Source organism: Gouania willdenowi, chromosome 17 (assembly GCF_900634775.1).
Source record: "Gouania willdenowi chromosome 17, fGouWil2.1, whole genome shotgun sequence".
Lineage (NCBI taxonomy): Eukaryota > Metazoa > Chordata > Actinopteri > Blenniiformes > Gobiesocidae > Gouania > Gouania willdenowi.
The window spans coordinates 21,013,599-21,028,644 of record NC_041060.1 but is presented as its reverse complement, the minus strand read 5'-3'; the positions used below and the strand labels follow the sequence as shown (position 1 = coordinate 21,028,644).

Genomic DNA, 15,046 nt, shown 5'->3' with positions numbered 1-15,046 from the left:
CCCAATAAAGTACAAAAAATAAAACTTTTGTTTAAAACTTAGCAAACAAGTTTGTTTACACAATATGACCTCACATTTAAAATGTCTAGAGTTATTAACACTCAATGGGTATCATTTCTTTCATTACTGTAATTGAGTGACTTTTATGGGTATATACTTGTACTTTTTTGAATATATGTCTAAATCAGTCATTTTATTTGTACTTACATTTCAAAAGAAGGAAAGTCATTCATTACATTTCTACACCCAAACGTTACAGAGTAAATTGTTATTTTTAGTTTTAAAATGATGGACAGACATTGTGAAACATTAAAAAAAAAAAAAAAAAAAGATGAAATGACCAGACAACAATCAAATACATCACATCAGATTAAACGTAATGCACCGTGCCAAAACAGCATTGAATATATAGGTTATGCTGTTTTTTTTATTATTATTATTGTTATTATTATCATTTAAATAATTGTACATTTTGACAAACCTTTTATTTTATATACAGATGCCTTTGCGACAAAAAAATAAATATATCAAGTTCCAACTGTGCAAAATTTGGTCTCTTCCTTTTTAAGTTTACACATGAGATGTTTACTGTATGCAAGGGAAAGTGAAAGTAACTCCTAACTTTTACTTTGAGTACTATTTATCTGAGCTACTTCTTACTTGTACTTGACTATCATTTCAATCAAGTAATACTTTTACTTATATATCAGTATTCGTTACAATACTCTGGATCCTGATCCATACGGTATATTGCATATTTCCTTTAAATGTGCACTCTAAGTTTTTAGATACCTTGCCAATCAATGAATAGTCATCACTTGTGTGTATCGGCCTGATCTACCTTGCCTCAGAAGGAAATAGTAAGCATACTAATAGTAAAAGTGATATCAATAAAATGCACAGGTAAGTATTATTATTATTATTATCATGTGTGTTGTTAATGAGCCTATTCACATCATGTTTATAGTGCATGCTAAATAAACTATCTTCCCTCCCAGCCCTTTGCGTGTACAGCACACATTCCATGTGGATTACATGTGGGTGAATGTAATCTCAGCTCTTTGTGGTGTACTGCTGGGAATCGGGGATCGGTGTTTCATTCCAGTGGTAAATAAACTATGACCAATAGTAGAAAGCGGTGAGAAGAACATCCTGTCATCATGTAAATTTGTTTAGCTCACTGCTATTAGATCGGTGGCATAAACACAGGAAGGAAACAGAAAGATTCCATCAGGTTTCAACCCTAGTGAGGCAGGCAGATGTTTCCTTACACAGGATAGCTGTTTTATATCAACGTTGAAGGCAATAATTGTGAATAACAGTTATCCCATGAAATCTAAGCTCTCTAGCTTCCTTTATCATCAAAAAACTGACATCTGGTTTAATTTTCATGTAGGATGTGTTAGTATTATTGTCATATCATGAATAGAGTAGGAAACCACGTTAAAGTAATGGTCATTACAGTTGGAGACAAACAAATTATGGGAAAGCATAGATTTTCCCACACTTTTTTGTTCGAATAATTTATCAATTCTTATTATCACCAGTTTGCGAGTGATGTAATGTTGATCACAGTTGTTGACCAAAAATGTGACCAATGTAATATTGTCTTATTCTTTCTAAAAAAATGTTTATATATATTGTATTAACAATGGACGTTATTCAATTGCTTATAATTAACTTTGAAATTTATAAATAATTTCTAAGGTTTATCATTAATGTTTTGTATGATAACGCATGAATGTCAACAAAGACTATTACACGGAGAGAGAGAAAACATACATATACATACATATATATAAATGCAATATTATTAACTAATTTCATTGTTTAATGCAATGTTATTACCTCATTTCATTTTATTTTGTTATTTATTTATTGTGTTTAAAGGGTCACTACGTCACCGGAAACGGGAGCATAAAAAAAAAAAAAGCCTGAGCGTCAAAACATAAACACAACAGCATTTAGCTTTCATTTTCGTCCGTCTTTTAGCCTCCTAAGCTGTGCGCTCAAACTCTTCAGGCCATGTTTTTGAGCTGCAAAGGCTTCTTTGTCGAAGCGCTCAGACATTTCGCAGAGCAGTAAGTGCGAGAGGAGAAGATTAGGAGTGAACTTACTGTGCGTCGGGCCTTCGGAGCTGAGGTAACCACCGGCTATGCTAGCAGTTAGCTAGTTGTTAGCCAATGGAGGCAACGCTCCGTTTGACAAGCAGCTGATGGCTCAGTCGCCATCGGTTACAACTAGTTTCACCACGCTAGTTGTCTTTAACTCACTATTCCAAGCGGACAAGCCTTTAAACTTTAAAACCTGATTAAAAAAAAAAATTAAAATCCCTAAACAGTTTGGGGAAATTACTCAGGCCTGCGTACGAATTAGCAGACGACTTTATGTGTGTTTGTACTTTCCAAGTGAATATGCAATCTAGAGCTAATAACGCTGCTGCTCTGTACTTTCAACACAGAGAGATATGATCACATTATTGTTGTTTGATGTGATTAAAAGCGATCTGTTATATTGTGTTTATTTCTGTCAGGGTTAAACCTTGGGTCTACGCAGGACAGAGAGCACAATGGCAGAGGCTGGTGGTAAATCCACTGTGCTTAACGGTGAGGGATCAGCAAGAGAAAATAACCCACTATTTAGTGACCATAACTGTGCCCGGGCTGGGATTTAATGTGATTTATGTTTGCTTTCACCAGGCGCTTCAGAAGAAAAGGAGCCTGGAGACGATCAGCACAGGGAGGAGGAAGAAGATGCTTGTGGAAGCAAAGAGGAACAAACTCAGCCATCTTCACAAGATGGTAACGCCTGCACTCATCTACTCATCACTAATAACTTCTACAACTCAAACTATTAACTACTGTGCTGTCAAACTCTTCATTTTTATTAAGTTTGTACAAATATGCTATTATTACCATAACTTATTGCCTTCACATGCAGTAATTTATTATAATTCCATTAAAATAGGTGACAGTGTGTAGTAGGGGTGTGTATTGCCTGGTATCTGGCAATCCGTAGGTCACGATATGATATATCCCGATATTAAAGTATAAGGTGATTATTGCAATTTATATATATATATATATATATATATATGACTTAAGAGACAACTAATCTGTAAATGTGTACACCTGTATGAGAACTTATATATTAATATAAGTTTGTACTTTCTTTTTAGTGTTTTCTTTTTTTAAAAACACAAGCTGGTCAACATGCCCACCATGTTGCCCAGCTGGTCATGTTTTGTTGACCAAATAAAAAATCGATACGGATGCATTTTGAATCGATCAGAGAATCGCGCGATGTAATATCGTGATATCGCCAAATCGATTTTTTTCAACAACCCTAGTGTGTAGGACTGACATGGGCAACTGGTGGCCCAGGGTCCACATTTGACCCTTGGTCTAATTTTGTGTTTCACAAAATGACTCTGGAAACACCCAAAATGACAGAAATAGAACCAAAGAACTAGAAATACAACAAAAAGGATAACAACAACACTAAAATGACTACAATCCACAAAATTACTCAACACACAAACAAAAAAAAATATACAAAATCAGAAAAAAAAAAAAATTGACAACAAAAATAAACAAAAAAAAATACATAAAACAACACCATAATTACAGAAAATGACAATAAAAATATACTAAAATGATAGAAAAACCCATAAAACCACAACAAAAACACACAAACCCTTTGCAGATTAGTCATTATTCTTAACACTGACTTGAGTGTTGATAATGTGGTCCTCAAATTAGACAATTACATTTTTGTGGCCCCCGCTGTGGTAAAAGTTGCCCACCTCTGGGGCCTCATGTACAATGACTTGCTTATAAAATGGTATGAAAAAGTTCAGATGTTTAAATCTGTGCGTAGGACTGGATCCACACACCTCTCCTTTGAACACTGGGGGCGGTGCTTGAGTCCTGGGTTGTTGGGTGGCGGGTGTTGCTGTGGGTTGCTCCGCTGGCCGGTCTGGGCGCTTTGGCCTGGTTCCCTGGGGCGTGCCTTCGCTGAAGATGCTGCTGGCACGGTGGGCCGGGCTCAGGTTGTTGTGCTGCCGTCTGCGCCGGGGTTGGGGCAGGGTTGCGTGGTGTCTTTACTTAATTCTTACTGTTATTTGTGTTTCTTTGCCAGCCAAGGAAGATAGTGATTCGCTTGACACCATTTTTGTTGTAGTTCGCTTCTGCTATTTCCGTCATCATATCACTTTACTCTGCAAGACTTTCAATTTCAAATGGATTTAAATATTTAAGCCCCAAATTAAACATCCAGTATCGTTTTGCAGCAACTTTCAGTCCGTGAGAACACCAGGGAAGTCACTTTGTCAGAGTTTTTGGAAGCAACACAAGAAATCACAGTAAGAATGAAGTAAAAACACTTAAATGCATCAGTCTACAGGACTTAAACCAAGTGTACAGTCGAGATCAAACAAAACTCTCAAGTAGCAATTTCCGCCATATACATCTTTTTTTCGATTTATTGATCTATGAGGCCTACACTATAACTTTATCTGATTTAAAAAAAAGTTTTTGTTTCCAGTAGCTTTATGGTGTGCCTTGATTAAAATAAAGTTGAAACACCTGAATTTCAAGTGTTTTCTTTAAGACAGCATTTCATCTACATCTAACTTTTTCCCACCTCTTCAGCCTCTAATGACATAGCGGAGGCCCCAGTGGACAAACCCAAACCAGATGTGAAAGGACAGACTGGAGCTAATGGGGAGGATGAGGATGAAGACACAGACAGCATGGATGGCAGCGGCCTCTGTTCTTTGACAGAGGAGGGGGAGAGGGAGAGTGAAGAAGGGAGACGGGAGAGAGTCAAAGATGGTGCTAAGAGGGCAGCTCGAAAAAGGAACAGACCTGGTGGTGGCGCCAATCACTCCTCCTCTTCAGACGAAGACGATGAGGACGAGGACGAGGAGGAAGAAGATCAAAAAGATGACCAAGACGATGACGAGGCGATGGAGGCATGGTTGGGGGCGGAGCTGAGGGAGATGCGCGGCCCCGTGTGGCGGGCCGTACCCTCGCTGCTCTCCAGAGAGATTGGCAGAGAGTCGCACCAGTTTGTTCGGCGTGTGTGCGGCGCCCGGGGTCTGGTTCAGAGGTTGGCGTGCCAGGGCCGCCTGGAGAGGCACAAGGGCTGTGTCAACACGTTGCACTTTAACCCTTCGGGGACACGCCTCGCGTCAGGCAGCGATGACTTGCGGGTGGTGATCTGGAACTGGGCCATTCAGACGGCTGAGCTGGAGTTCGACAGCGGACACAAGAGTAACGTCTTTCAGGTACTGTTCCTCCATCTTTATACCTGCTTATCACTGCATCCTATGCCTGTTTACTGAGGAGGGATGATAGGTTACACACTTAATAGGTTTCCATTCCAACAAAAACACCATGCACACAATCAGGAACAAATTTTGGAGAACATGCAAATCACACGGGCCAACTTGGTTCAAAATGAGGCTGCTACATGTAATGGTTTAATGCAGGGATCACCTGGAAATAAAATGGGGTGGCCTGAAATAATAATAAAATTAAAAAAAAGATGTTTCAATTATTTTTTTTAAATAATAAAGGCATTTAGAAATTTTGATTTAATTAATTTATTTTTATTTATCGATTTTGCACAATTAGAAAAACAACAATAGATATACAATGGAGGAAGAGGAAAGTTCAAATAGCTTAAATAATATTTATTTCAAATGAAAACATCACCCACAATCTCAAACAACTATATTCTATACTTTCACTATTCTATACTTTAAATCTAGTTCAAATAAAATGCAATATAAAAATATCTGAGCTGGCGCTTATTGTTCATTTGTGCACTGATACTGGCCACTCTGTATTTGTAACACATAACATGATCAAAAACTAATTTTAGAGAAGTAAAAAGTCCCTGGGGGCGCGAGAAATTAGTGATATAAAAATTTGGTCACGACAAGAAATAGGTTGGGAACCACTGCTTTAATGTAACTAAGGCTAAGAGTTGTTTCTGATTGCACATTAATGGTTTAAATCCCTGCAGGTATTTGCCTCACTGAGTAGAGTTTGCATGTTCTCTTTGGGCTGGATAACCTAATAAAAATACACAAAATGCTGCGTATTAAAAAAAAAAAAACCAGATTTTCCCTTTGATTCACCACTAGGGGCAGTAGCTTTTTTTGCCATTATTTTTGTTACTGAGACTTAAGAAAATGAGACAAGCTAAATATGGCCGAAAACCTACAACTTAATGTTCACAACTTTTAAGGATTAGTGGGTGTAGAAAGTAAATACATGATTTAAGGTAATAAATTACTGACTAAGCAATATTTTGTATGATACAAGGTATGCTTCTAAACTAAATTATGGATAAAACCTGAGTTTTGATTGAAACAATGACATTTAATCAGTTCTGATTGACCTTTCTACTGTGATGTCTCCCTTCTACAGGCTAAGTTTCTTCCTCACAGTGGAGACTCCACGTTGGCCATGTGCGCCCGTGACGGTCAGATCCGAGTCGCTGAACTTTCTGCAACACAGCGCTGCAAGAACACAAAGCGGGTAGCCCAGCATAAAGGGGCAGCACACAAGGTGAGTTCTCTGACCCTGATAACCTTCAGAGGCACGATAATTCCTTTTTTTTTTTTTCTTACATTTCTTTATGATTGTGTGTTTTCAGCTAGCACTGGAGCCTGATTCTCCCTGCTCTTTCCTGTCTGCTGGAGAGGATGCTGTTGTGTTTGGCATCGACCTGCGTTTAGACCGTCCCGCCAAGTGAGCCACACAGATTCTAAATCCCAACTGATAATCATACTAATTGTTTTCAATTACAGTTAGTTACCATTTACTATTTCTCACAAGTTTAAAAAAATTAAATCAGTTGTTTTTCATACCATTTTGTACTTACAATTATTAATTATTGATTTTGCAATGTATCGTGACTTCTATCGTATTTTTAGTATCGGGATATGCAAATAGTGAATCGTATCTTATTGTCAGATTCATGGCAATGCACACCCCTATTCATTACAAAACCCAATGATACTGAAGATTTTTGTCAAAACTCAGGGTTGTAAATGCTAAGGTTGTAGCTGTGCTGTAGTTAATAATAGCTAACGATCTCCCCTGTGTGTCTGCTCACATCTGTCTGACAGTAAACTGGTGGTGGTGAAAGAGGGTGACAAAAAAGTGGGGCTCTACACTATTTTTGTCAACCCAGCACAAACACAGCAATTTGCCGTGGGCGGGAGGGATCAGTATGTGAGGTAGGAGACGCTGATGCTACTGGATTTTCATGCTAACAATAATATGATCACGCTCCCTTTTGCTCACCACCCTGTGCTGTCACCCACTTTTGTGCAGGATCTATGACCAGAGGAAGATTAATGAAAATGACAACAACGGCGTCCTGAAAAAGTTCTGTCCTTCGCATCTGGTCCCCAGCGAATCTAAAACGAACATAACCTGCCTGGTGTACAGCCACGACGGCACAGGTGAGAGGACGTAGACGTACGGGGAATATGTCTATTTTTGCACTTTTTCTTGTAGATAATGTAATTTGTAAATATTTTTGTAGAGCTATAATAATAATGATCATGTGTTGTTAAAGAAAGCGATAAAGCAAGCCAAATCTGTCTATCTTTGGGTTCACTGAAGAAATTCACCCTGAATGCATATTAATTCTGTTTATTCCCATGTTTTTCTAGTTTTTTAGGATTTAAGTTTATCAAATAATTAGTTTTCTACCCAACAAACCAGTTTTACAGTCTTCATGGAAATAATGAGGTTGAAGTCTCACTTCCTTCTCTGTGTTTTGGCCGCCTGATGCAACAACAAAGCAATATGAGAGACAGTAAAAGGCTCATTCTCTCAGATTTAGAACTCCTCAGTGTGATTTGCAAGGTCGTGTTTAGCACAAAGATCTTTAGCTGTTTGTACTAAACCCTGAACACAGTGAACAGCTCCTGCTCTTAAACTATTAAAGGAGAATCTTGACCACACAGGCTGTGTTTGAAATGGCATACTCAGGAACTACTATACTTAATGAGTATATACCGTCTACTATATACTATAAGTATGATTAGGGTGGTGACTGTTCACACTGAAGTATACTTCCAAGTTCCCCAAGATGCATTTTAAACCTATGACAAAAACCTGAAGCACACTGAGGCCAATTGTCTTTGTTAATTCGCCACCTTTTAAAGTTCTGAAAGCTTTTTAAGTGAGTCCAAGTAGAATATCAATTTTCAGAGACCCACCATTGTGCTGCTGACAAAATTTCTAGTTTACTTCAAAATAAGAGCCCTATTTACAAAAGCGTTAAAAACCTAATAGAAGACAGAAGTGATGCTTTTGTTTTGAAAAAGAGAAGTTTAACTTTTAGCATGGAGCCGTTCGCTGGACAATTTTACATCCCACTCACAATGCATTATGGGACTGTTGAGTATGAATAGTCTGCCCACCGTGCAAACTTATATAGCATACATCTGGTATTTCTCGCGCACTCAGTCTTTCCACATTATCTAATGTGAACACACTACATACTCATTTTGATGTCATACTTAGTATGAGTAGAACGTTAGTATGCCATTTCGAACACAGCCACAATGTCTGATTCTTGCCTCCCTTCCAGAGCTCCTGGCCAGTTACAACGATGAAGACATCTACTTGTTTGACTCTAACCACAGTGACGGGGCAGACTATCTCATGAGGTATAAAGGACACCGCAACAACGCCACAGGTAGACACATGGTCTTTAATATAAATTGGACCGCTTCTCGTCTTTCCTTTTCGGTGTGTTTTGCTCCAGTGTGTTATGTTCTCTGTGTCCAACACAGTTAAGGGGGTGAACTTCTATGGCCCTTGCAGTGAGTTTGTGGTGAGCGGCAGCGACTGTGGACACATCTACCTGTGGGACAAATACTCAGCTCGCATCGTCCAGTTCATGGAGGGAGACAAAGGAGGAGTGGTGAGTCACAAAGGAAACTTTATTCTCCATGTGTTTTCCTCAGTGGGTGAAACTGGCTCCGGTAAGCCTGACGTCTACCGTTTCTGTTTTTTTATGCGTACAGGTGAACTGTTTGGAGCCACACCCCCATCTGCCTGGTATGGCCACCAGTGGGCTGGACCATGACATCAAACTGTGGGCGCCTACAGCTGAAAACCCAGCAAGCCTGAAGGGCCTAAAAGAGGTAGCGCACCTTGTTTAACTCATTGGCTGCCAGCCATTTTCAGAACAGCTACCCCTCTCACTGTCAGCCATTTTACAGCATTATGACTGATTTTTAAAGAGCCACAGAATATTTTGTCCTATGACCATGTAGAATCTGAAACCAGATTCTGAAAGAATAGATGACTTTCATCTGAATATTTTTTTCTTGTTTCATTCTTCCTTAATCATCAAATGAATATAGGTAAGTTTCACACAAAAAGCCAATTTCTGACAAAAAGCTGGGAAAAGGAGCTTCTTCTGAAAAAGTCTCGTCAGTGACTTTGAGGCTATTTTTCGTTTTTTGCATTAGTGACACCTCAACATTGGTTTCCTTCTATGAAACAACACTGAGACCGGGCTTATGAAGGAAAAGTTATTATTATTTAGTTGCATGGTTCCCTTACCGTATTTTGGCCTTCCTCCAAGTCCAAGTAACTGACTCATTTATTATTAACCAATTGGTTACATGAATTTTAACCTTCAACATAATATCTACAGTATTCTACAATTGAGAATAAATAAAAAATGGCAGCGAACTTTTGGATTTGAAATGACGTATATTTTTGTCAGTGGCAGTGAATGAGTTATGGAGTAAAATATCTTCCTCATTTTTTTGTTCTTTAATGTAAAAACAGTTTCTTTTTTTCTCAAGTGACATGAACCTGTTTATGTGGCGCTCGTCCTGGTTCAAACATGTTCACCGAGTTGTGATTCTCTCCGTTCCTTATCAAGGTAATGAAGAAAAACAAGCGGGAGCGTGACGAGGACAGCGTGCGACACGGAGATCAGTATGACACCCAGCTGCTGTGGTTCCTAATGAGACACATGAGGAACAGACGACGCCCAAGAGTGAGTCTTTCTACCGTTTACCATGTTCAAGTCTCTGAGGGTTTGGTAGGTTTGTTGTTTTGTCCCTTTAAAAAAGTAGGTGTGTACTCATTCTGAGCTCAAGGGTCAAATACAGAGCAGTGTGAGCTTGTTTGCACATCCAGGTATTAATGATATATATAGTGTCTAAGGCATTGACAATATAGTAAGGTAGTAAAGGAAACTTACCTGTTGAAACAGACATTTCCCTGCAACTTGGAAATTACAGTATTTAAAGATTCTTTGTGCTATGATGTTTATTATTTGCTGTTTTAAATTAGAAACTATTTGTTTCCTTAAGGGAATTAAAAGGCACAGATAGCAGCAATGTTGGAGAACAAAGAGGACATTAAACACAACATGCATTACAGAAGACATTGTGCTTAGAGCTGAGTTCTGCCCTGATGTGTACACACACACCTGAACACATGTGTTAATGTTGGATCACAGCACTGTTTCCCATCATCAGAAGTTAACCCTATTGTCCTCTCCACTCCAGGCCCGCCGTGAGGGTGCAGACGCCGACACAGACGAGTCGTGGAGTTCTCCAGACTCCTCAGACGAAGATGAAGGCGGTCCTGATCATGTCCAGTGCATGTCATCTTGAGTCACTTACACACACACACACACACACAATTGGCACATTAAAACAAGCATTTACACACTGGTACCCTCAGATACTCACACACACACACACACACACACACACATACAGCTGAGTGACAGAGGCATTAACGCCTGGTTTCCCACCTTCGTGCAAACACTGCTCTCTCCTCCCTCTGAACCACTGCGAGCCCTGCCCCCTTTCCCTATGTTATTTATATACTCTGCGTAGACGTTGGACAATGGAGTGTGGGTGTATGGCAACAAGTACCTCCAACTTTAGGCAACCTGTTGTAATCTATACATCACCAGCACATCGCACCCACCTTCCCTTCTCTTAGTAACAAGCTTCCCTGAGGCACGTTCAGCAAACAGGAAGTGCACAGTTTGCAGGTTTAAAATCCCTCACTATCCTCTGAGCGGGAGAGGTGAGCGACTAGATCTCACCCTCTCCCATCACTGTGGGTTTCTGGGAAAAATCTACAGTTGATCCAAGTTTGACGTCGGGGGGATATTTTTGCACTTGGGTGTTAATTTTTTTTTTGATTGAGGATGGATGTGTGTGTGCGTACGCGTGCGTTTGCTTCCACCAAATTTCTGTTCTCTTCTCGTATTGCTTGGAATCTTGTCCGTGACAGACGTGACGCAGAATGATGATGCCAAGTGTACAGGAAACAATGTGAGTTTTGTGGATGAGCTGCATTAAACCACTGTTTGATCGAGTTGGCCTGTTCAAGGAAGACTTTTGTATGAGATTTTCAGATTTCTCTCATCATGGGAATGTAAAAGAAACAGAAATGTGTCGCCCAGCAGGGCACAAGATTCCCCTTCACTGGTATTGATAGAACTCATTAGTTTGCTTGTTAGAATGGTTTCAGTTACTGGTTTCCGGTTGTGCAGATCAAACATATGAAAAATGACTCTCTAACTTTCTATTTGAATGGAGTTGGGTGAGTTGTGTTCCCTCGGTGCATGTCTACTGCTCGCAGCTTCATGTTCAGCCAAAAGAAATAGATAAAAAAAGATTAGCAGACGCGTTCGAACGGGGCGGAGATCTTCCAGCACAGCAGCTCCTGAATGTCGTCACAAACATCATGTCCTGATCACTCATCTGTTTCTGTGAGAGCGACTAAAGTCCGGCTTTTCTCATTTTCTATGAGAACTGTAGTTAGTAGAGTTTATATGTACATATATAAATATATATATTCAAATGGTTTTAAAAAAAAAACAAAAAACACAATAGGAAAAGCTGTTTGATTAAAAAAGAAAATGATGTTAAAACATTTGATTGGTAAACATGCAGAGGTTTATATTCTATATGAAGACAAATTAATTTAAAATTCAGAGGGAAAAGGTCTTGACATTAACTTTTTTAGGGTTTTTTTTTTTCCTTAAATCTGTTACAAAACAGAATTGCTGTCATTTTAATTCTTAATTTCTTCCTTAAGAAACAGTTGATCTCCAGTTATGTTTGAAGCAGGCCTTTCAGATTTCCACATCGGCTATTTTGGCATTGTGTATGCTCCACGATTTCTTTCCACCACTGCCTGATGTTGTGTTCAGTTGAGAATGTGGATGGTTTGTGCAATAAATGCGAAGACAGTGCTTTTCATGGTGTTCAATGGTCCCCTGTTGTTTTTTGTCTTTAAAAACCACCTCATGAAGCATTTCCAACTACCTGTGTGTTAATATCAGGAGTGTCAAAGAGCGGCATCACATTATGAACCTTTAAATGATGCACGCATGATTTTATTGGTATGATTTATCTATTGGCCTGTGGTGAATTTGAACAGGAAATATTACATTAACCCATCACAAGAATGTACTTCAGGGGCCTGTACTATGAAGCCGGATAAGTATATCTGGGATATCTCTCCACTAGCGAGATGCACCTAACCAAACATTCTCTCACAGCAGCTGTACTACAAAGCCGGTTATCTCCAGTTTCTCCCAATGCCTCTGCAATCTACCAGAAACCACGCCTCCACTTTTCTGCACATGCATCACGGAACATAACAAGGTCGTGTTGATATACAGTAGGTCTATTGGTCAGTTAAGAGCCAAAATCATATTTACCTGTTTGCTGTTGTGACGCGTGACCTTGTTTTCGTGCACAGTTCCACATTCACTTTGACAGTCTTAAAAACACGAAGTCGAAGCCTATTGGCTGTGCCCAGTCGGCGATGTTTCCATTTGTATAGGGGTCTATAGGACGAAGGAGGGACTTATATACATTAATGTATATGAATGACCACCGGCAGTAGACCATAGTAAATGACTCGTTACGTATTTTTATGAATTTCAAAATTTTCATACATAAACAGTTTTCAAAGAAACTCCGGATATCAGGTTTAAAGAGTAACTAACCCCCTTCTTTCTGCTGACCTGCCACTAGGGGGAAATTTAAAAAAAATGCCAATGGGCGTTACTCCTGACACGTGCCCAGTCAGGCTGCTGGTCAGTGCTGTGCGCAGAGACAGACGGTAATGCACACAATGACGTGTGTACTGTACACACAGCGAGTTCACAGCTGAGATATGTCACTACAACCACAGGCACACACAATCACGACGTGAAGCTCACACAGCCCTACTCTACCCCCACCTCACGCTCACGGCGATATGAAGTGCACACGCAGAGACGGGCGGGAATACACACGATGTGGCTGTGGAAGTGACATGGAACTGGAGAGAGACGGACCTCAAGAAAGAAAAACCAGGCCAAAGACGCAAAGAAAGAAAGAAAGAGCAGGTGAAATGAGGGAATCAAATCTGCTGCTTACTCAATTCTTCAGAGGTGAGCTTTAAAACAGTTACATTTAAGGCATATTATTTTGTTTGAAATAAACAACGTGCACTCTTGCGCAAATGATGGAACATTTCTTTTGCACGTCAAATCAGAATGTCCCCATGATTCTAATCATTTTATCTTTACCTTTTATTAACCTTTGTACACACTTGCTTTGTATGTGTGTTAATTATACACCCCTCCTCCACAAAAAAAATATGTCAAACACAATATTCAATAAACCACTCAAATATAGAAGAGTCATTAGGTTATAGCAGTTTTTTTCCCCCAACCTTAGGGTCAGATCCCATGTGGGATTGCAGATAATATCTAGCAATTGTTAAAAAAAATAAAAATAAAATACGGTTAAAATTGTATTATTTTTTGCTAATTATCAGTATTTTTCAAATACACACACACACACAATGGGCAAGGCAAATTTATTTGTATAGCGCATTTCATACACAAGGCAACTCATGTGCTTTACATGATAGAACATTCAACTGTTTAAAATCAATAAGAACATTTAAAATCGTCAGTAAAATCAATTCAAATCATCAGTAAAATCATCATTACATCAACAACATGACCAAAAATCTCTCTCTCAATCATACGCGGTAGAGAAAAAAGTGCCTTTAACTTTGATTTAAAAATGTTCACATTGGATGCTGACTTCAGCTCTGCTGGCAGTTTGTTCCACTTCTTTGCAGCATAACAACTAAAAGCAGCATCACCATGTTTACTGTGAGCTCTGGGCTCCACTATCTGACCTGTGTCCATAGATCTGAGAGACCTGCTGGGTTCATACCTGACTATCATCTCACTGATGTATTCTGGACCAAACCCATTCACAGATTTATACACCAGCAGCAGAACTTTAAAGTCTATTCTGAGGCTGACTGGCTGGGTTCTGAACCAGCTGTAGATGTTTGATGCTCTTTTGGGGGATTCCTGTCAGAAGACCATTACAATAGTCCAGTCTGCTGGGGATAAAAGCATGGACCAGTTGAATTCTAATTCTTGAAGAAGAAGAAGAAAAAAAAAATGTCTCTGGGATTGCTGGACATTTGTGATATCAAAATGGGGTCGCGACCCGAAAAAGGTTGGGAACTTCTGGGTTAATGTGAAGAAAAAAAGAAAGCTTATATAATAATGCAAGAATACTAGTATAGTTTCAGGGCAAAAAAAAAAAAAAAAAAGTGTACACAACTTACAGTGGGGGCTCAAAATGTGGTGCTACATTACAGCTTTTCTTGGAGGGGCGGGGTCAACAGTGAAAGTTGATGACACAGGGCAATCCAAAGAATCCGTCTCAGCCAATAGCAAAATTCAATTGTAATAGCTGGCTTTCAACCCCTAGTGGCCAGTGACTGACATTTTACAATTAAATACGCAAAGTGAAAATACATTTACTAAAATGTGAAGAGTGGAACAAGCATTAATAAACAGCACTGCTTCATACCCAAATACATACAGTATGTATTCAGCAGAAAAAAATGGGTTTGGGGGTTTAGTTAATCTTTAAGCCTTGTGAGGAATAATTCTTTAAAGAAAAATATGAAGAATTGAAATCCACAATTCAGACCAA

General features: G+C 39.2%; 1 protein-coding gene across 2 annotated transcripts; it reads left to right on the top strand.

The window, feature by feature from the left end:
* Positions 1 to 1,910: 1,910 nt before the first annotated feature.
* On the top strand, positions 1,911 to 11,902 carry dcaf8 (DDB1 and CUL4 associated factor 8). Of its 2 annotated transcripts, XM_028472590.1 has the most exons (14): positions 1,911 to 2,142; positions 2,534 to 2,606; positions 2,700 to 2,801; positions 4,653 to 5,290; positions 6,441 to 6,581; positions 6,670 to 6,764; positions 7,145 to 7,255; positions 7,353 to 7,483; positions 8,623 to 8,730; positions 8,828 to 8,958; positions 9,062 to 9,181; positions 9,934 to 10,050; positions 10,568 to 10,703; positions 10,751 to 11,902. In XM_028472590.1, exons 2-13 carry the CDS (start codon positions 2,570 to 2,572, stop codon positions 10,673 to 10,675), a joined length of 1,839 nt encoding a protein of 612 aa, XP_028328391.1. In that variant the 5' UTR covers positions 1,911 to 2,142; positions 2,534 to 2,569; the 3' UTR covers positions 10,676 to 10,703; positions 10,751 to 11,902. The 2 variants fall into 2 exon arrangements, with proteins under 2 accessions (XP_028328391.1, XP_028328390.1); XM_028472589.1 differs by having other exon boundaries at positions 10,568 to 11,902.
* The last annotated feature ends 3,144 nt before the right edge of the window (positions 11,903 to 15,046 follow it).

Coding starts and splice junctions, on each gene's coding strand:
- dcaf8 (XM_028472590.1), top strand. CDS start 2,570: ATGGCAGAGGCTGGTGGTAAATCCACTGTGCTTAACG. Junction 2,607..2,699: donor TAAATCCACTGTGCTTAACG/GTGAGGGATCAG, acceptor TGCTTTCACCAG/GCGCTTCAGAAGAAAAGGAG. Junction 2,802..4,652: donor TCAGCCATCTTCACAAGATG/GTAACGCCTGCA, acceptor CCACCTCTTCAG/CCTCTAATGACATAGCGGAG.